General features: G+C 39.1%; 1 protein-coding gene across 2 annotated transcripts in view; it reads right to left on the reverse strand.

The window, feature by feature from the left end:
- The window catches only part of TRPM5 (transient receptor potential cation channel subfamily M member 5), a 53,046-nt gene extending 30,397 nt beyond the window's left edge, over positions 1-22,649 (reverse strand). Inside the window, exons 1-7 of one of the 2 annotated variants that reach the window (XM_005499247.3) lie at positions 22,287-22,649; positions 10,891-11,022; positions 9,253-9,424; positions 8,139-8,319; positions 6,425-6,591; positions 3,027-3,207; positions 567-631 (exon numbers count right to left, since the gene is read on the reverse strand). In XM_005499247.3, the coding sequence (XP_005499304.1) occupies positions 567-631; positions 3,027-3,207; positions 6,425-6,591; positions 8,139-8,319; positions 9,253-9,369 (711 nt within the window). In that variant the 5' untranslated portion in view covers positions 9,370-9,424; positions 10,891-11,022; positions 22,287-22,649. Of the gene's footprint in view, positions 1-566; positions 632-3,026; positions 3,208-6,424; positions 6,592-8,138; positions 8,320-9,252; positions 9,425-10,890; positions 13,247-22,286 lie in introns of those variants that run through there. The other variant, XM_065065173.1, reaches the window with a different exon arrangement.
- Between the last annotated feature and the right edge of the window lie 253 nt (positions 22,650-22,902).

Below are 22,902 nucleotides of genomic sequence, written 5' to 3' on the forward strand. Positions count from 1 at the left end.
GGTTGTAGAACTAGTCAGGAAAAAAAACCCAAACTGATCCTTTGCTGAAGAAGTGATGGGATTGTTAGCAGACAACTCTTCAGTCTTCTATCTGACAACATATTTTTGCTCAGTGGAACTAGGACACCAGAGTTTTAGATGGCTTACCTAGCAAACCTGCTCTTGTACTTCTCTGAGCTCTGTGACAGACACAATTGTCTCACTGTTGCTGGACAGCACCGAACGATTAATCTTTGTTTGTATTGTATAATAGCACAATATTTCTATTTTGCTAGATTTGGAGCTGGCTTCTGTGGATTTGTTTTGGTTTTGGATTCCTTCTTCCCACGGTATGAGCTGGTAATGGAAGCTTTAATGATCAGCTGGCACCTATTTGAAAGGAAATCTTTCTCCCAAACAAATACTGGCAAATTTAATATTCACAGAATTCATTTTTAATGGTGTATGGATATGAACTTTGACTTTATGTAAAGTGCCAATACATGCGTTTGTCATCCAGCCAAATTTTCCAAAAATTACTTATCACCAGTTAGTTTATTTTTCTAAAGTTGTAAACAGCTGCTTACCTCAAGTGTGCCTGGTCCTCCATTTACCAGTAAGCAAAGCACGGGGATCTCAATGCTACCCGTTCCTGTAAAATAGATGGTTTAATTTTTGACAAGTTAACAGCTTTCACAAAACTAATGTGCTTCTGCTGACTCCTTGAAAATACTTCTCCTGTTATGTGCTGGTTTGGTACCTACCAGAACATGAGCCTGCACAATGCTGGCAATTGCAGAAGTGAATGGCAAAGGAAGAGAATAACACTGTGCCCTGGCAGATGGGGTCCTAGTCTAAACATCTTTCCCTCACATGTCCTGCATGATCCCTGGTAAGCAGTCCAGTCTGTTCTCACCTCAGTACACCTCGGCTGCAAAATATGGATGTTGGCACTTCTGTATGTTGTAGCACTGTTGACTTTATTTATTTACTGCAAGGTGATCAGATAGCGGAGTATTGGAGCTGCATAAGGGTGCAAGGCAAGATTGTTAGGTTTTCAGACAGGCAGCTACCATTATTTACATTAACAAAAGCTGCCAGTTTGTCCCAGGTATTATGCTTGTGCAGGAAGGTGTAGTGGAATCCAGGAGAAAAGCCTGATAAAAGGAGGATTTAAGAACACCAAGAAGCTGACTATGCAAAGCAGCTAGGGTAAGATGAGTCAGATATGAGTTGATAGGAACCATATACTCTTTGTTACTCTGGTTAAAGAGCTTAATTTAATTCAAGACAGTCTAATGTTGCAATTATTAATAAAATAATCTTATACATATAAAAGAAATCCTAACTAAATATATAATTTATGTCATGGCAGCAGGTGAAGAAATTATGTAGGCATCCATGTCCTTTGCCATCCTCCCACAGGGGCCCAATGATTTCTAGATGGTTTATACTGTAAATGCTGAACTCTGTAATCCAAAGGTGACTATAGATTGGCCTAAAAGACCTACATCAAAATAGTAGCATCAGGAGATGAATGCCTCTTTCAGCTGGAAGATAAAAAGCATTTGGTTCAAACAATTTTTTGATGTTTCCCTTTGTAGGTCTCCCAGAGCAGTGTACAGATCATCATTTACTACTCGTTGGATCTGTTGTGGGGTGACTACAGAGATAACGTAGATCTGAGCTATAGCCAGGACATGATTGGCAAGTAACTTCATTTGTTTTAGTGAATGGCATACTATTGCCATACCTCAATAAGGTGATGTTCTAGTTTGAAGAGTGACTTCTGTGACTACAGGTTCCTCAAGATATGTTTATGGCTTCAAGTATTCTTCATTTAGATAAAAATTGGCACTGAAAGGAGATGGGGGGGATGGGGGGAGGAATGATTCTGACTTTATACTGAGAACGTGGGAAGTCCTGAACTACAAAGAATATTCAGCACATCAAAAATTTCTTCTGAATGACTTCTAGGTATTTTTTTTAAATAAGGCAACTCTGCATGACCTTATTAAAGTGTTTTACTTCAGTAAAGTCGCATAGCTTTGCTCAGCTTGAATATAAATGAACGACATTGGTTTTGTTTATAGAAGATATCAGTGAATTCAGTATGTTCCAGTGAAATATTTGTCAAATGAATCAGCATTTTTTGTCAGAAAATTGTTCCACTGAGATTTGTTCAGATTGGGTTTTCAGGCAGAAAGAGGCTGTTTTCTAACTCTCAGCACTGCAGCCGCAGTCCACCCATGGCCTTTCCTATTGAGTCACCAAATAAGCATTCTTCAGCTGCATTCACGCTCTCAGGTACATTTGTGCAACCATACTATGGGCTATGTAACTGGGTATTCCATTGATGCATACAAGTTGAAGTAATGAGCTCTCCATTCTGTTTCAGCTGTGCTAGCGCTGCAGGTATTACAGAAACAAAAGAAAAGTATAATAAAAGTAATTGTATTAGCACTGCAACTGAATTCTTTCCACAAATAGCAGTAGGAGGCCTGTCCAATAGTCAGTTCTCATTATAAACAAAGGTCACACAGATTTAGATGTATGTGAGATGCTATGTTGTTTTACCCAGGATAAGATTTTATCCTGAAATAAATACGGCTTAAAATATTTTAGAGGGCTTTGGAAGAAGTCTCTTCTTCCAGTGTGAAAGCAATTCAAGACCCTGTGTGCAAGAAGGGATAAAAGTATACAACCATGTACATCCAACTCTCACAGCCACTGGGTAAGGCACTGAAAGCTGGATTTATTTTCCATTTGTTGTGTTTTAAGGCAATTTGAACAATGCTTTGAAGACTGGCTTTGAGCTATGTTTAAGGAGATGCAATAAAAATCAGGCTTTAAAGAGCAGCTTCCCCAACTTCAGAAGTCACCTTAGTTCTGCCTCTTGCATAATGACAATTGTGTTCATTTGATCTTGCTTATGTAGACGATTGTCCAGTTTGAGAATTTGACTTGCCTTTGATAAAACCAAGGGCCCACAAGTGTCACTGTAATATCAGTATTAAAGTTAGCTTGCCTATATAGAGTCTACTTACCACCATATCCAGTACGCTGTTCTGAAATATGCTTCTCCAAGGCGAGACGTAGCTTAGTGGTTCCATCTGGTTCATCTGGTGTTATGTGATCCACCAAAATAAAATGGGAATGGTTGTGTTCCAGGGAAAACAGTGGGCCTTGGATATTATCATCTGATTGGTAGCGTACAAGACTTTCATTCTAGAGAGCGGAAGAGAGGTGTTAGTGTTCTCTACAAAACACAGTCCGTGTTTTTATGTGCTTCATCGCCATTTTTTTGTTGTCTGCACTGTGACATAACACACCACCTTTGAGACACCTGAATAGATTCTTTGAGAAGGTGCCAGATTTGACAGGACTGGAAGCTGAAGTCGCTGAAGTTTCCCTGCAAAATATAGTGACGTCGGTCATCCTGTGTGGAATGCAGGCATCCATTCAGAGCTTTTGGAAATGTTTGTTGGACAAATGGAAAAGGGCCATGAGACCTGATAATTGTGGATGAAGCTGTAATGTCTTGGAGGGCTAAATTCTCAGTCAGTATAAACAAGGGCAAACCTATTCATTTCAGTAGTGTTTTGTCCATGTTTAGCCTGGTAGTTAAGATAGCCTGCTAAATGTCCTTATCAATTTAAATGCAGCTTTATGTAATTGACAGGGTTATGAGAGGTCTAATGGTCATTCTCAGTTTGGAAATTGCATTCTAAAACAGCGAGTGACATACTTTAGAAAAGTGCAATCTTATTATTTTTTATTTGGGTGAGGGATGTTATATCTTGAAACCATTAGTGAATTTTTGCATAAAGTCACTATCTGGGTAAAACAGAACATCAGTTATGGTCTCTTGTTCTAAGGATTGTGCTACATATGGTTTTCCATACACGTGCTTTTTCAGGCTCCCCTCACTTCCTTAATAAATCTTACTTTTCACTGTCGCACATCAACTTTGATACATCATTCCTAGTTGCAAGCCAGGCTGTAATACCTGCTTAACCTTCATTTCATTCTTCACTGTTCTGTTGCAAGTAAACCAGATTAAAGCAAGTTTAAAATCTGCATTTCCTTCTATCACACCTCTTTTCCAACTCCTGCTGCCTTTGAGTTGATGAACAAAATGCAGACTGTCTGCTTGGCTCTTGTGCCTGTGTATTGCATTTTTCTCCCACTAATTTTTGTGGACACAAACAGGTTTTAAAGCCTTTCTAGTCATAGCAGTGTAACTATGCAAGTAACCTAGTTGTTGTTAAGGTATGGCAGAGAGATTTATGTTCTGGTTTTTAAGAGCCAGATCTTACATAGAGCCTTTCTTAATCTCAGCTTTTGACAGTGTCTTCTAGAAAGAGCAGGTGTCCAGCTGAATCCTGAGGGAAGTTCAACCCAGGGTTATCCAGGTTCTTCTCCACAGCCAAAGCTAAGACTGATGTTGTAGGGGCAGTGAACATGTCACTAGGGGCTCATAGCAGCACTACTAATGCCTAAAAACATTAAGTAACCCAGAGGACAAGCTCCCTCATGCTGTGAGAAGAAGGGTTGAGCACACTGCATAGTGTGCCCTTAAGTGGCTTTCTGAAATGAAGCTGTATACAGTCAAACTGGAGACACCCCCCTTCAAATCAAGGTGAAAAGGGCTATAATCTGGTGTGTTTCTATGGCTTCTTTCCCTGTCATCAGCTCTGGGATGTGTAGGAACATCAGAGGCTATTCCAGGAAAAAAGCAGCAAATTTGCTTGTCCTTTACAGTGAACAAGTGCCACAAATTTCTTTTGCCTCCTTGTTGTCTCTCATTTGTTGGGGAAAGCTTCTTGACGCAATTCATTTGCCTTCAAATTTTGTTTTGACAGAGGGCATGACTATACTCTGTTGCCATGTAACACTAAGCATACTCAACAAAAATCTGGCCTTTGATTAGGACATGAAGGCACAACAACCAGTTGAAAAGGCCCTTGAGGATTTTTGTATTCTCTGAAAACGTGGAAGCGATCTTTCAATGATATTTAAAGTGTACCATTAACATAGAAGAGATGGAAGGGATCCACTGATTTCAGGGCTTGTTTTATTCCTTGGTAGTGTGGATTGTTAGCTCTGTTTTATACAACAAGCTGCTTGTGTTAGTGCCAAGTATAAAGAGAACTGGGTTTAGATCAACACCTCTGTCTACAGTTCCTTTGTCTTAAAGTTACTGATTAAAATCCAGAATGTCTTTGGGTGGAAGCAGTGCCAGAAGCCATAGGGTCAGGAACACTCTACATGAAATATCTCTTGACAAAGGATTCAGGCTCTAGTTAAAGGGGAGAAAATCTAATGCAGTAAGAAGACCAGTGCACTTGTTTTGTAGCTGCTGGTGGGAAAAGATCCAGATGCATTTCGATGACTTATCCTGTGGGGGAGGTAAAATAGCTTGCATTAGCCAAAGCAACTTTCCCGAACAAAACTCACAAATGCAATGAACTGAATTACTTCCTCTCAGATCCTTTCAGACCAGTTCGGCCACACAAGTAGGTTAAAGTCTTCCAGCTCAAGACTCCCACCAGGTAGGGCACACAGGTAGTTGTTCTCAGCAAAAAAGGTGGGAAGAGGTGAAGCCCAATGACAAGAAATTGCTGATATGGTCTGGCAGTATCCCAGCTGGTACTTGCTAGCCTACCTGAGAGAACAACTAGGAATGAGTTCAAAGGGCTGTGTTTGTCACTTGTTTCTTAGCTTCTGCAGGAAAGTAAAATAGCAGAGAGGAACTGTCATTCACTGTCATTACACACCTACTTTATTGTTATAATATTCTGCTTATGACTGTATATCCAGTGACAAGAAAGTCATGACATATTTTTGTTTTCTCCACCTTCAAGACAATATGGATCAAATTGTCTTCACATTTTCAGCAGCTGTTTTGTTGGCTGAGGTGGGGTTTTTTTCTGTGTTTGGTTTGTGTGTGTGTGTTTGTTTGCTTGCTTTCCAAGAACTCTCAAAAACTAGACAAAATTCTGCATGACTAGCGTTTTTGGCCTGGTGTGTTGAGCAAGTTTTTGCTTATTAGACAGCAACTCAAGGAAACTTGGTCTTGAAATATTTATGGCTTGTGTTCTGTACTAGAAAATAACTTTTTACAGTATTTGTGAAATAGCTTGAAGTAAGTGCTTCTGCAATAAGTGGACAACGGAAAAAAATATTAAAGGTATCTTATGGTACGTGATTTTTTTCCCTGATGGTCATCCTTACTCTGGTCGCTGAGCTAATGTCCAATGCTGTCACCTGCTGGATATTGGCAGAATTGCTGCCAAGTAAACAGTACGCAAGGCGCAGCATCCTTAGGGTCTAACACACTTTAAACCCCGGGTTTGTTTTTAAGTTATATCAACGTTGTTCTGCTACTACTTCCAACTTACTCCTGAACTCCTCTCTCATGAGTAAAAGAAGCAAAAAATACCTTTGTGTTGTCCAGAATTTCGCTGTGCTGAATTTTTCTGAGTGAGGTTATTCCTATGGCAATCACTCTGACTTTGGATGAAGTACTAGCCAGTGCATGATCTCGGACTGCTTGCACTAAGTGTCTTGTTACTCCTACACGTAAAGCGCTGGTAAGAATCCAGGCACCTGAAATTGTTTTTTAAAAAATAGTTAGACAATTTCTTTATAGTTGAACATGGTTTTATGTCAAGTAGCATCACTTGCAGTACTGGATTTAAGGGGTTTTTTAGATAAACTGTAGACAGGTCTTGATGCACTGTAACTTTTAGAACTAAAATACATACAAAGTATATATAACTTTGATAGGGAAAACAAGAAGTTATATGCCCAAGCAAACAGGCTTCACATATCATGTGTTGCGATGTTGTTGTCGTTACTCTGATGTCAATGCACCCATGGAGAATGCTGTGTCCAGTCTAGAGTCACTTGCTGTCCAACTATGGGCAGAAACATCCCTATACCTAGCAGGTCTGATTGTTGCATGAGGAACGGCAAAGGGACAGGATGTGGGAAGTTGTTGGCTTGAACTGAGGACCAAACAGTCCCATGCAATCACCTGGTAGCAGAAGAGCTGGGACATAACCTGCCTAATCTGATGCTCTCTTTCTGTTGTTCTTGTGCATGTTGGAAAGTGAATTCTTCAGGAGAATAGGATTTACAGTAGTGTCGTTATGGTGAAAATTTTGAGAACCAACCTTTTTCAAATATGCGACATAAAGGAACTGGAGACCTTGATGCTGTTCAGTGTTAAGTATAGAAGGCAGCTGGAGATCAAGAATATCTGTGTGGTACAAAAGTACCAAAAAGAGCTTTGTTATTTGGCTGTTTCATTACAAAAAAACTCCAAACTGTTAGAATGTTTTGTGGACCGGTGAAGCTAAACCAAGAGCTTACTTTGAAATGCTTACAGGTGTTTTCGCTTCATTTTGCAGGTATTTTCATAAAGCTATGGGGGGAAAAATGTAATCTTAAATGAAAGCCAGTTCCATGTACATTCCCAGACATTGATTTGTTTGGTTTTGCTTTTAAATGCTTTTCACTACTCTTTTCATTAATGTGAACAGCCAGGGAGAAAGTGAGCTGACTTATTTTGCATTATACATTACAAAGATCTTTTTGTTTAAACTTGAATCTAATCATAGAGTGTTTTACTATCAAAGTCTGTTCAACTCTTAGATATGAGGAAAACAATCTTCAAAAAAATAAAACCTATTGTGACATGACTTTGACTGATAGCTAAAAAGTGAGAATGGAGAAAACAAGAATTCTTATTTTTGATCTAAATTCACTCTTGTTGAAGTCAAATTGCTATTCTATCTTAAGAATGATTTTGTTATGGCACCAAAGAGGGACAATGTATTTGGTCCCATCTCATGCTATCTTTCTGCTGTCATCTCTGAGGGAATAATGTCAGGTAATGTCAGGTAATTTTATACTTCGGGAATTGTTGCCTGGAGTAATTAGGTTTTAAATAACTTATTTTTGTTATTTCTATTACAAAACTTTAATTTTCAAAGCTATTTGAATATGGGTGTAGGCTGCATTCAGCAAAGCCTTGAACTTCCAAAAATAATCATGTGAACAGGTTCATTGACATTAAAAGATGGCTGGATGCTAGGTATTAAAAATCCAGTAGGAATATAAATTTATTCTTTAAAGCCTAAAGCACTAACCTGTGCTTTGAGCTGCCTTTATAAGTCCTTTTTTTAAGGTGTCCCTTAGCCAAGGCTTCATCTGGAAATTTTCTTCTTCCCCTACTAAAGAGACAACCAAATTGGGAGCAGGTAGCTTCCATTTGTTGAGCATAACTTCAAATATAATTCCAGGATGAATCGTACTCGGGACCTTAATAAACTTCAACCAAAAAAAAAAAAAACCAATGAATAACGGGACAGTAGAATACAGGAGATACTGTTAATGGTGAATGCAGAGGGGATTTCATCATCAGCTTTTTAAGAAAACTTTATTTAAGTGAGACCTGACAGAGAACTAAATACTAGGATGAATTTAGCAGGCTTCTGTATAATTGAGTCAGTTCCATGGGTTGATTCTGTGTTGCAGACTGACGTATTGCTCCCTCCTCCAATGCTGCTGTTTGTCTTGAACTGCCCTCAGTTCCATGGCAGTCTAGCAGAGCCAACAATTTTCTTAGGTGTTTCTACACTAGCTGAAATATTTGCTTGATTTCGTGTCTCGTTTTCAAGGGCGTATTACATGAATCTATTGCTTCTTCCTGTTCTGTATATATTTGGGCTTTGTGCCCAAATGTATATATATTTGGACTTCACGATGAAACACAATCTGAAGACAGATTTCTGATGCTAGAGCAGAAGGGACCAGTGAGGAGCTGGGTCTGTCCATGTACATTGTTCTCTGCATATGAACAGAGCAGAGAGACAGAACTTCAAGGAGAGTCTTGAAGTGGCTCAAAAGTAAAATGTTGAAAACCATAGTGATTAATTTTTGGCAGAAATAGTTTAAAACAGGGAAATTATGCAAAATTAAGGAAGCTGGGCACATGACTGATTTTTTTTTTTTAAGGAAAAAATCATCAACTGTACTTGTAGCATGTCAGTGCAGATAAAGTTATTGATTTCTTTATATTAACAGGCATTATTTTAAATCACATTCATGTTCAGGAAGCTATAGTCCCTACTTTGAGTACAATGCAGTGCTCACACTGTGGCATATTGACCCTCACTATTACAGTCTCTACATTTAATGCTAAGAAGTAACAGCTGAAAAACAGCAATAGTGTTAAAGGATTGAAATTCCCTAGTGCTGTACCTTTCCACGTTTCTTCCCAGAAGCTGTGAAGTCTATTTCTCCTGTGCAGTATGGTAGTTCTCTTTTGAAAACTTCTTCTTTGTCACTGCTGCTGACCTTGGTTTCCATTTCCTCCATTGAATTTGTAAGGTGATTGCCAGTAGACCGAGGTGTTCACTGAGATGACAGAAAACTAGAAAATGAGAAGCTGTTTAAACTGGAGAGGCCACAAAATCCATTAATTTACATCTAGCTGAGGTTTTAGTTTTGTTGTTTGTTTTTTTTTTTGCTATTACGCTTATAAGGTTCATCTAAAATTAGATGTGTTTGTACCAAATGTTGCATGTTGTATACCAGAGGAGGCAGATTCCACACCAAAGCTATGTAACTTAGGCTATAAAAAGGCATGAAGGAGTAGGGCTCTCTCGACTCATTTAGCAGACAGAGAGCTGAGTTGCAAGGTGAATGATCCTGCAATCTGTCCAAAGTCATGTGGGATATCTTGGACACCAAAGGTGACCCTAATTCTACATGAGAGAAAGAGAACCTTCAGCCACAAACTATTGCAAGCAAGAGCAGAACTGTGTCAGTGAGTGTCTGAGTCATGGTTTCTTGATGTCATTATGCATCGTGTTACTATGACTTATATAATCCAACGTAAACACTGAATAACTAAGTGATGACACTGTATTCACTTCAAGATACTTCGGGAGAGGTTTACTCTCTGTTTGCTGTAGGAATAGGTTATTTACTCCTAAGCCAAAATACAGGGTGTTTCAAAAAGATGGACCTGATTTAAAATCCCTGTGTCTTTGAAATCAGGTCCATCTTTTTGAAACACTCTGTATTTAATGTCAGGCTGCACTTGACAAGAACAGAGTTCAAAAAGGCAGGTGGTTTTCTCTATAAAGTGGCTACAGGAATGATGGCGAGTAATCTGTCCTAGAGCAAAGGTCATATCACGAGTTGTTCTTCTGCATGACATGAGACACTGAAAAGATTTGCTTGCTTTTCCTACATTCCTGTTTGACTGAACTGATATAACTGTAATTTGGAAAATATAGATTTCAACTTGTATGCCTTACTTTGTTTCTTTTTAAAACGAAAGCAGTGAAATAGCTCTCTCCTGTCTGCCTTCATCTACGTGCTCAGTCCTTTAAAAAATCCTTGGGATAGTAAGCTAGCAGTGGTAATCAACCCTGCATTAGTCTTTTTTTCCTAGTCCAAGGATTTGCTGCAGACTTAGAAGTGGGTCAAACTAGCAAGTCTCTTGTGGGTCTATTAAGATGCTCCAGTAGAGGGAGCAAGTCCTCCAGCTATTCCCTTGGGTTGGGAAATCTCTTGGGAGTCTGCATCCTGCTTGCTTCACCACTGCTGCCTCTCCATTTTCTTCTCTTTTATGTTTTCTGTGAAAACATTGTTTGGAGTTGCCTTTTTCTCTGATCTGCCTCTGATAGGTGGCTATGGATCCTCTCATGAGTTGTTTCCCCTACAGCTATTCCATCTCTCTGTACTCACCCCCAAACTTCTGTCAGAGATCACTGCTTTAAAGATGCTGTTCTCATTCTTCTCCCTGCCTGCATGCTAGTCACTTCTGGAGAGAATTAAGTACTTATTCTGAATGTTAGGATATCAGACTAGTCCAGATAAGAGTCTTACCTGAAAGAACTTCTTTGGATTACCAATAATGGTAGTCACAGCGAAGGCCAGCTCTTTTTAAGTCTACTTTTCCACTCAAGATGCAGATTTATCTTCTAAGAGCACAGAAGACAGTATTCTGGGGAAAAATAGCTAATACAGAGTCATAATAACACATTTTGACTATTCTAAATTACAGAAATCTCTTTCTGAAACTTGCTGACAGAACAAAGGATTTGATTGGAAAAACGCATTCAGGACTGAATTCAAAGGGTACAATTAGTCACCATTCACTACTGTTCTAGATAGTACACATTTATTTATGCCTACACACAAGCAATGAACTCAGAATAGATACCGGTTTACAAAGTAATCTCGACAGTTAATCTGGCCTCATAGATAGGCACCAAGTGGTTAATTGGAACTCTAGTTCTAGATGCTAAGCTTGCAAAATTTAATTTTTGGACTAAAAACACTAAGCGCTGCTGAGACTTATAAGGAATATTGTTGCATTTGGATAATTTTTTTTTTTTTTTTTTTCCAGAAATAGCAGGTTATTTGATTTTCAGTTTAGGAATTCTGGTTCTCAATGGTAGTGAACAACAGTGAAAGACACAAAAGTAGATAAGATGCAGAAACAGAAGCTTTGTTCACAACATTTTATATGACTGAAAAGTGAGGAAGGCATTACTTCGCCCCCCCCTCCAATCTGAACCACAACATTAGAAACTTACTTTGGGGGAGTATTACTTAATCTTTCAATTCTGTTCTTATACCACTACTTCAGCATCCTCACAGGCCACTGTTTGTGATGGGATACAGATCTAAATGGAATTTGTTATGATCTTCTACAGCCAGTCTTGTGTTCCTGCTCCAAGCCAGGAAGTCTTCCAACATCGAGAGCAGAAAAGTGGCACTGACAGAATGGCAAAACAAGTCCAAAGATTATGCAGGATTCCGAATGGTATCCATGCAAGAATATAGTCTAGCCCTATATGGAATGGAGAATCTACACTAGATGTGATCCTGGGCTGTTATGGAGTGGTATTTCCTAAGTTTCTGCACACAGCTTTCAGGAGCTTTTACAGACAAAGCCAAGGAGCAATGCCAAGCAGTTTCCTTCTTTTTTTTTTTCTTTTTTCTTTTTCTAGGGGTTTGGGGGGAGGGGGGACACACGCTAGGGTGAGGGGCATGGCGGTGGTATTTTGTGTTGTTGTTTTTAGTGAGATTTGACACTTCAGTGTTTTTTCTTGCTTTATCTTCTACCTGTTGTCTGACTTCCAAGGAATGAATACTGTGACTTTCAGTGTGATTGCAGTAATGTACAGGTGAAAAATGTTCCACGTCAGTGCAATGTTCTACCCAATGGTGCTACTAGAGCAAGGAGGAAATACTGCTTTGGTATTTAAAGGGGTGGGGAAGACTTTAAAGGCTGTTCTATAGGTACTATACAAGGGTCAAAAAAACCCTACCACCACCACCAAAAACAAACAAACAAACCAACCACCACAACAACAAAACAAAACAGCCCCAAACCAGGAGTTCCTTGTATTATAAATGTTATTAGATCACCAGAAAACAACTCTGCTGTGTAAGATTTGCAGATGTGGTTCTTAAGCACAAAGGCTTAACACATCAAATGGTTCCTTACCTTCCTCTATAACTGTCTCAGCTGCTGCAGTGTGACCCCTCATTGTGATAGGCAGAACTCTGCATGGATCTGTTCAAGTATTGCACATCACCTTGTCACTGCTTTGCACTGTAGTGGAACTTTGCTACCTACTGATCAGTCAGCACACAGACTGCATTATGTCCCTAATATTTGAATGTATATTCAGAAGAAGATATAGTCAGCTCTGGATTTTTAAGATTCCTGTTCTTAAAAAGCCTGTGGACATCTTACTCAGTGTCCTCTAACAAGCAAAGTAAACATGTTAACAAACTATGCAATATAATTACATTTTTTTGGAGTGTGTTTCTCCTGGGTTTAATTCAGGCTTGTTCTGCTTGGTTCCAGCTTTCACATAAGTCTCTAGTGTCAGGGGCTATTGCTTTGAGATTTCAGGCTGTACTAGATCGCAAGTGTGTCGGGTCACAGCAATTGGGTCAAATCTTTGTGGTTAAAGTCATTACATTCCACTGCAGTCAGCTTAACTGTGGTCAGCTTGCATCACTTTAACATCACGGAATATTGTTTAATTGAAAAGGTCCAGAATACATCTATGCCTTGGGAAAGAATAGGCAAATAGCCAGAAAGCGGAAAAGGGAGGGAGGAAAGCAAAGAAGAGTCAAAGGCTATAAACATGGCTGGATGAAAAAACAATGGGGAATGTCTAGTACTTCATAATTTTCTCCCTTTCTATATACTGTTTTCTGTTAAACTTTTTAGAAAGTTCCAACTTTTTTTTTTTAATCCTAATATTTAAAGGTTTTTTCCCTCCACTATTTGTGAGAATGTCATTGTACTAAATTTTATTAAAAGTTTACTTTAAAGCAAGCAAACAGAAACACTGAAGTGGTGGTGGGAATAAGACAGAAAAATCTTGCTGCCCCAGTCTGTGCATTCATATTTTAAAATTTGTGTACGTATGTATACATTGAGCAATCTTACTTTAGTTCTGATTCAGATTTAAGTACAGATTTTTCTATCTAGGTTGCTGCTACATATGTAAGTTTGTAGGTCAAATTCTGTCCTAGATATCCCCATTGACTACAAATACAAACATCTATGGAAAGAATGTACCTCTAATGATTACCAGACTGCAAATATAACCTAGAAAACTATTTCTAACTAGCAAAGCAAGTTAAGACAATTACGAGGAAAAGACAACTGCCAGTTCCACCTACATCTGGAAATGTGAGTCAGTGTCATTTGCATTAGAGATGGCCTAATTAAATCAGTTCAGGTGTCAGCTAGTCTCATGAATCATTATTTCTTTAACCTCATAAACGGGAGCTGTTAGAATTGTACTATTGCACAAACAGTGCTTGTGACGTTGGAGTTTGCAGTTCCTAATGTTGTTTAGTCCTTCATTTTGGATGGTCCTAACTTCTTATTTGGGCATCCTAGATTTCATGAATGTAGGAAAATGACAGGGAGATATAACTTCAGCAGGACAGTTGTGATGGCTATAGGAAATATCTACACGTAGGATCCCTGCAGAGATTCTTTCCTGAAAGATTTATCCAGAACAGATTTATCCAGGTGATGAGATCAGAACCACGGAGCAACATTTGGACACCTATGTACTTCCTTTTCTGGACTGTTCTCCCTCCTGTCTCTGCTTCCTCACCCCTCTTCTGCCATGCCTTCTTTCCCCAGCCTTCTTTTCCCCAGCAACTTCTGTTGCCATTTCCCCTAGTTTTCCATGTGTTCTTTCCAGATGCTGTTGCTGCCACTCAGCCCACTGTGAATGTGCAGCTCTTCTTCCTTGTGTGGTAACAAATGACAGATGGTTCACCTCCAGATGGGTGACAAGAATGTGGGTCTGGACAGCCTTCCCTTAGATTTTAAGCAGGGTTAGGCTGTGTCTATGGAAAGAAGAGAGATCAAATAGAGCCTTTCAAACATATCTTCTGACAATGGGCCCAGTCAAGGGATAGCTTGACCTCAGTTGTTGTCTTCAAGGGTAATGGTTTGATTAAGAGAGTAGGCGTATGGTCATCATTGGCTCTCGGGACTTAGCGGTGGCAAGAATTCTCCTTCATGCTGGTACGCTGATCAGCAGGCTGGGACACACCTTGGCTTTTAGTCACTATCAGATTCCTCCGCCCACTCAAGGAGTACATCTAGATATGTAGGTGAAATGATTAAAGATAGTAATACAGTAGGGCCAGTATTGTTGATATTAAACCGTCACAAAGTCCCCCTCAGCTTCAGTGGCAGATGGAGCAAATCCACTGGTTTACAATCTTTAAAGGAAGCTTTGATGTGGAGCAAAAGAAAACTACACCAATTACTGTGCCCTTACCGTGCAGGCTGAGCTACCAATCCTAATGAAAATTGAGCTTTAAGTACTGATCAGAAAAAAAAGGACTCACAGTAATGATGCAACTGAATAGTAAGGGAGAAATTGCAATGGAGACAAATACAATGCTTGAACAGGAACAATCAGCTTCCAACACACGTAATGGGATAGCACTGCTTAAACTGCAGTCCTGTTGGAAAGGGTCTAAGGGTTACAGGCAGAGCAATTTTAAGTGAGCAATGCTATGCTGTCCTTGCAAGAGAGAAGTGCTGTACAGGGCAGATGCAACAGGATCGCTTTAGCTGCAATATTCTGTTTGTGTGCCAGGTTTCAAGGGAATTATGGACCAGCTGCAGGAGGTTTGAGCAGGAGCAACTAAAAGAAAAGACACCTTGCACTAAAAGAGAAGGAAAGCCTGAGCAAATTAGAATTGTGTAACCAAAAGCAGAGAAGACTGCAGGAAGGGAAAAGGAGAACATAATAGCCTACCAGTGAAAAAGGATGACAGAAAAGATGTGTTCTTCGTATTTGTGGCTAGGACAGCAAGTAACAGGCCCAAGGGAAGAACGGCAACAAGGACTGCCCAGGGATACAATAGTTACCAGATTTGGAGAAATACTTCCTTGGAAAGAATGAAACCCTACCAATGGTTAGGGAGCAAGTAAAGCAACCAGGCCACAATTCTCAATTGTGATGAAGCCCTATATACTGTGATTGAAAGAACTTGACCTTAACCTGCATGTTATCGCAACCCTAGCAGCTGGATATGCACCCTTAGCTCGGATCCTCAGGATACTCATACACTTACGTAACTTCACTCATTGAAATGCTCCTACTGACTTTAGTGCAAGTACTCACTCAAGGAAAATTGCATCAGTGAGTTTACTGGGCCAGTGCCAGCAACAGTGTAATGGAATTATTTGCTTCCAATAGTAGCCATGTTTCCTTTCCTGTTTTGAATTAAGATGTAATAAATATGGAGAACAAAGCAGATGCAGGGGATCAGAATAAAGAAAAACAAAGAAGTGAAGGGCAGAGTAAAGACTGCAAAATTCATATTCATTTTCAGCATGTGCTCCAAAGATGAACTGGATGGACTCTAACTGACATGTATGTTTAAGGGGAGGCATGAGAAGGCATTGACGAGAATCTGGGAAGGGAGAAATATCTAAACCTGCTGTGGGAATGTACTTGTTTTTGTCTCACATCATATATTTCTTTGTTAAGGAAAATAAATGCATACATATTGGTGAGAGACTGATGTATAAACATTTATGTGCAATTATACACATTATCTTGCTTATATTTATGTTGCAGCTTTGGAAGATGTTTGTCAGGAATTAACACATGAAATGTTTCTGCATCTTAGCCTAATGACAAAGCAGAATCATCTGCCATGATTGCCAAGGCATGGTTAAATAAAGTATGAAGACCTCAGGCTGGCGAAATACACCAGTAGAAATCATGGCCAGCTGTCCTGCACAGGGCTTTGTCAAGCCTGTAGCAAAAGAAATCTTTGAGAACTGCACAAACAGAAAAGGGGAACAAAAGAAATGTGACATAATGACAAGTGCAACTTGAACTGTAGTACACTAAACCACCCTCACATTCAGACAGGAAGGCTAAGAAAATGCATTAACCACAGAGATGAGACCTGGAGGAATTCAACAAGTACACAGCAAACAACCTGTGGGAAGGTTTCTCCATAGCTGGACTAGCGCAGAGAGAGAGTACTTGAACTTGACAGCAACCTTGGGAATGTGTTCACAAGCTGGAGATTTTATGAGTTTGCTGACACAAGGCCAGACAGGGGCAAACATTAATAGAAACAAGGAACTTGAAGCAAAATCACGCAAAGAAGTGAAGCATAGAAGTGGCCTAGTAAAATAGAAGTTTGCATTAAGTTTCCAGATATATTTGTCTTGGCCCCACTAGGAAGCTTTCAATAACATCAGTGTTTTCAGTTTCCTTTCTAGAACAGCAGTTGTTATTGAATGTTATTTCAAGTAATTCCTCTTTACTGTATCTGTGCATAGTCAATAATCAGAACAAAACATTAGGGGAGGAAAAAATTATTTTAAAAACCCCATCAACAAGAAGATATAAAAAGATGTGTGGGAAAAGAGCCTTGTTACTGAACTAGCATAGGCTCTGTTTTAACGTTTTTAAGGTATGCCTCTGGAGTGAGATCCTTCCTGTAGTTGCCAGGATGCAAGGATGCAAGGCAAAGCAAGTATTTGCAGGGGTCTTCCCCTTAGTTTCTGGGAGAGTGGATTGTGCTTTGATTTGGATGGGGTAAGTGCCAAGCCTTTAACAAATGAATGTGCAAAATGCTAATGCAAATATAGGTACTTTGTCTTTTTTGTTTCTGTCTTCATCTGCTTAACACAGTAAAGAGCACCGGAGGCTATTTGAATAACGTACTTTCAGTGAGTTTGCAGAAATTTGCACATTGATGTCAGCCAGTGAATTTCATAGAAGTGGATTTATTCTGGGGAGAAAACCTGAGAGGGTGGAGAGGTGATATAAGGGAAATATAGACATCGGGGAAGTAAAGAATGGAAGGAGCCGATGAAACAGAGGAGAGAAAACACACAGCAACACAGCTGGATTAAAATAAAGGAATAGGCTGTACTTACATTCCACATTTGTATATGGGGTGTGGGGGGGAGGCTGGCACCACCTTCAAATACTCCTGGACCTTTACTACTCTCTTCCCACAGCATGGCATGCCACTTTGAAACTGTGCCAATACAGCTCTTTGTGTGGCCTCACAGTCAATCAGACTTAGTTCACTTAAAAATAACTCATTTTTGCCAGGTAATTTTTCAGCAAAATCAGTTCACTAATGTGGGATACAGCATGACACGCGAAGTCCTGAAACATAATGTATTGCAAAACCACAGCCATAGTTCATGCTGAAAGAAAACACAAGAACGTGGGAATAGCTCCAATTCAAAACAAGTGCTTCAGGAAGGGCAATGTTCAGATAAGGCAGAAGGAGAGAAACCATACCTGAAAAGTTTAGTTGATGCTGGATTGTATGTAGACACTGGCAAATGAGTATTATTGAAAGCAAAGGACATAATGAATACAGCTGAAAGCAAAAGTATTAGAAAATAAAAAGGACCACCACCACTTGGGAACTGGAAAGTCTTGAAATCACCTAGTGTGGTTTTGCTCAGATCAGCTAGTGTTTTTCATTTATTAAGATCTTAATATATCATACTTGTAGAATATGCAAAAATCCACAAATGTTTCTCTTGATACCAACAGCTGAGTTCACAGTTAGCCCCTATCATTAAGCTAAATACAATCTTTACAAATTCCACTTTACAAGCTATGCTGAAATAATCTTTATCTCTTTTCAAGTTTGTCAAGTGTACAATTTTTTTCTTCAATTCCATGCCTCTAGCCATGCATTGTGTTATAGAAAAGAGCAATTTTTGAAGGGGAAAAGAACCCTTCACTGTGTTTCCTTTCCTGTGTTTCCTTCCTAGCTTGGTCAGTGCTTTAGGCAAATTTTGTAAGCTCAAAGGGGAAGTATATTCAAAGCCAAGAATCTCTTTTGCATAAACCAAACACAAGGTGTTCTTTGAGAACTCCAAATGTTAGGAAAATCATTTAGTCTGTTTTGTTCCTTAAATATAACAAAACTGTAGACACAATTTTTAACTTAGCACATTGTGCAAAAAATGGTAGTGGCAAAATTGTTCATTACTGTTTGAAATTTTTGCCTTGATAGGACATGAATCTCTGTCTTTTCCATTAACTAAATTGAAGTTGCATTTGGATGTGGTTAATTTCAGGAAGCCTCACGCTTCAGCACCTGAGTTTACTGGGCCATGTTGCACATTTAGAAATCAGGCCCACTGAATGCAGTATGATGTGTTTTTTAAGTCTTTTTTCAGACATTTGGATCTCTTGCTTATAGCAAGCCCTGCCAATCTCTAGGTTTTAAATATATGCCTCTCTCCTACTACAAGGAAGCCTGCTCTTTCTTTTTTCCTCTGGATATTATTTATTTTTAACCCACAGTTGCAGTAAATCGTAGCAAATTTGCTCTTCGCCACTCTTCCTCAGGTTCCTTATCAGATACGTTCAGATCAGATCCAACTGAACGAGGAGGTTACAAAACTGCAAGGCACAGAAGAAAGTGTCTGAATGTGACATATGGATGAAAATGGTTGACCTAAGTTTGTTAAGGACTGATCAGCATATAGGGGAAAGAGGGACCTTGCTTATTCTTATATGTTTGGGATACTAAAGAACATCTCTGCCTGCTGATGGACAAGAGACGTGTGCTGGCACAGGGATTCAAAGTCTGTCAAATTCACTGTTTACAAAAGGCTCTGTTCCTTCTGCATATGCTTTCCCTATGTCATAACAGCTCTGCTGGCAGGTGTGCTCACGGCAATAACCGGTTATAAGAAAATCTTCAAACATGGTGAATTCTGTGCTTGACAGAGGCTCACATGCTCTAGGAGAGAAACAGAAAAACAGATGCTTCCCTTCACTCTTGATGTTTATACACATTCAAAGTGTTGCCCTGGTCAGTATTTTCCTGCTTGCAACCTCTGCTTTTTATTGAGGTGAAACTTGAAGGAATGAGCAAGAATATTTCTAAAAGTTCCCGGTCATCTTTAAAGGTTTGCTCCATAACTGACCAAACTGATTTGTAAATCATAGATTAATTTTGTTCTTCTCAGATGACTGTAAGGAAGCTATATGCAATGAAACATTGCATACAGTGATTTTTTTGTTAGTTTGTTTGTATTTCATCAAGGTCTGTTTAACTTTATGGTCAAGCCAGCCAACAAAACCGTCAAGCCTTGTATGCCTCCTGACTGCCCTAGAAATACCTTTTCCTCTTCAACAGCCAAACTTCAGTTGTGTTAAACTGGCTTCTGCCTCATTCAGTATAATTTGGTCCTTTTCAGGTTCTGTTCAGAGCAATTACAGACCAATCTTGCTATTACAAGAGATGCTTCCCCCACCGTTTCTACAGTGTGTAAAACAATGTTGGGTGGTTTGGGGGGGTTCTTTTTCAATACCTGTAGATCCTGGTTGCTGTGATAAGAGGGGAAAACCAAAACAAAATCAACCACTATATCAATGCAATGTCTATAGGTGGAACTCTACAGAGAGGTGGCTAGATACACAGTTTCGGTGAAGAGATGCCATTGCTTCTGAAAGTGCAAGGTCCTGTTTTCTCATGGTAGCAATGTAGCTACAGATCTTGAATACATGATGCTATGCAGGGACAAGTTTTGTAGTGCTGTAATATACCACAGCTTTAATGAGATGCCTTGCTGTACACTTGCCATAAACATGCCTACAGACAGGCTATCTGGACAATGGAATATTTAATATGTTAAAGATAAAAGGGATGATGAATTTTTATCTGTCACAAAAAGAAATTTTTGAAAAGCCCCAGTTACTCTAAGTAACCCACATGATCAAGCCACAAGTAAAATGCCCTTAATAGTTAAATAAAACTAGAAATATGCATATACAGTGTACTTTTATGGTGCTGTCCCAGGGTTCCTCAGGCAAGCAAACAGAAGCTTAAATCATCCACCCTGACAAGTAAGCTTTTGATTCCAGGAAGTTAAAAGGTTTCACAGCTGATGCCAGATCCACAAGCAATCTCCTTGCAGGTTGTATCACAGTTTGGGTCTATGAGGCAAAAGCTGAGACTGGCACTTAAGTAGTTACTATGTTGTCACAGGTACTCATGTTTGAAATTTAACAGAATTCCTATTAATATTTCTACTATAAGGCTGAATCATAACATAGCTGGGGTAACGCTTTTACAATTACAAGGGTCTCGAGCTATATGTTGAGCATATAACAGTGCTATTTACCTTTGTTTAAAAAAAGAACAAACCCCATATAGATGAACATCCAACTTCTAGGTAATTACAAAATGCAATTCTAGAAAAGATTGAAAAGCCACTTTCTCACTTGCCACAAGTCTCATAAAAACAGCTAAAAACTAGAACTCCATGGAACTGGCTACCAAAATATAGCTATAGAAAGGCATAACTTCTGCTGTTACTATTGATATGCTATGACCTATTCTACATTGGCTATTATTATAATGTTGATGAAACAAAAAAAATGTGCAAACTGCTGAATAACATTAAATATAAAACTGAAGCAGGCTATGGACTCATCTGGGGTGATACTAATTAGCAGACAGTTTACTTCTGTGAAGGTCTTAAAAAGCCTGTTTTGAAGATAATAGACATAGTGCTTTGAGAATGTGTGTACTTAACTTTATTTACATGAGCAGTTCCCTTGAGCATTAGAATCAAAAGAATTCTACAAAGTTCAAAGAAGTTATCAGAGGCGAAGATGACCTTCACGTTTATTATTTACTTTTTTTTTTTTTTTAATTTTAAACTCACTAGGAGAAGATGCTTTCCCATATGAAGATGAAGACTTAATTAAAAATAAAATTAGGTAAATTCTGGCCTGTCAGCATTTCTGGCTGTGTTCCCTGTGACCCTCTCTGACTGTAGAGTCTTTACAGGCAGTTGACTGCCTTTTATCAGAAACCTTCAAATAAAGAGGGCTTTTCTACCTTAACTCTTTCACCTAACATTCAGATAACCTACTCTTCCAAATGCAATCTTGTAAAATAAAAAATACATGAGAAATTTACAATAGCAAATATTAGAATAGACAGGGAGCTGAAGACATCACCTTGTGCCCCAAGATACTATTGAGAATTGTCTTCAGGGGCTGAGGATGAGGAGAGAACTAAACACATGAAAAAGGAAAACAGAGTAGCACAACATACATTTATATTAGCACATGCTCATTTCTTAAACTCATGGGGCTGGTAGAAGAATCCCATAGACTAGAAACCTACAGTGCAGGAGAGTAAGAGTCATGGGTCCACCCTGTGCTTCATTGTCTCAGAAACAGCTGCATAGTGGACAACTGCCTGACTGTAATAGTTCTACAGTCTGCTTACATCAGGCCAAAACAGTAGCCAAGGATCAACTAGATATGAGAGTCTACAAAGATTCCAAGGGTTATTCCTAGTACAAGCTAAAAGGTTGTCTAAGCAGTAGACAGAGCACAACAGTAGAATATTGCTGATGTCTAATTGCAGAACAAGACAAATACAATAAGTTAGCTACTATTTATGTAAGAAAACCAAAGTACTGAACAGAAAAAAAAAACACTACAGAAAGCACCTAGAACATAGACAGAAGATAGCAACAAATAGCTTGTGAAAATTCTGATAGAGAAAATCTGGAAGTTTGATGTATACTTTGGTATTCAAAAGGAAGAAAGAGTAGCAATGACTGTGTTGTATCACTGCTGATTACTCACACATGATGAAGGGGAAAGAAAATGTTGGGTAAGTAATGATCTCTTCTTGGCTGAATCACAAGCGCTTCTTAATTTATGTAATATAGTTAGAGATCCTACCTACTGCCTGTCGTTGGCAACAGCCGTGACCATCAGTCTGCAGGGGCGAGTTGCATTGAGGTGGGTCTTGTTATCGATGCTGTTTGCTGCTGCTCCTTTCTCCTATTTGAGAAGAGGAAGGTGGTACCGAATTTCTTGGCACACATATCCCTATGAAAATAAAAGTAAATATTGCTAGTTTATAATGATACTGACAGCTCTTCTGCTAGATGAAAATAAGCCCTGTGAAACAGATGGAGATGCAAATAATAAGCATTTCTCCGCAGCAGTAGTGGAGCATACAATTATCAGAAACAGACAACCAGTGGGAACGGGTTTTAGCTGTGAATGTATTTTCTAAATTAAATTTTCAAACTATTGCAATAACTTGGACATTGAGTAACTGCATCAGTAACTAATCCTTTATTCCCTTTGAGAAGAGTCATGTGCTTTCCCCAGCTACAGAAATCTTTCACAAATTTCTCAGAGTACATGTGCAGTCTAAATGCTCTCTTAATGATTTAGGGGTCCAAACAAACGCTGTCCCCTTATCTTCACTGATAACTTCCAATTTTGGTGCACAGCATGTAAGTCTTAAAAGTGAATTCATTTAAGGGAATTATTCTGTATTTAGAGT

This window comes from Columba livia, chromosome 5, assembly GCF_036013475.1.
Source record: "Columba livia isolate bColLiv1 breed racing homer chromosome 5, bColLiv1.pat.W.v2, whole genome shotgun sequence".
In the NCBI taxonomy this organism is placed as follows: Eukaryota; Metazoa; Chordata; class Aves; order Columbiformes; family Columbidae; genus Columba; species Columba livia.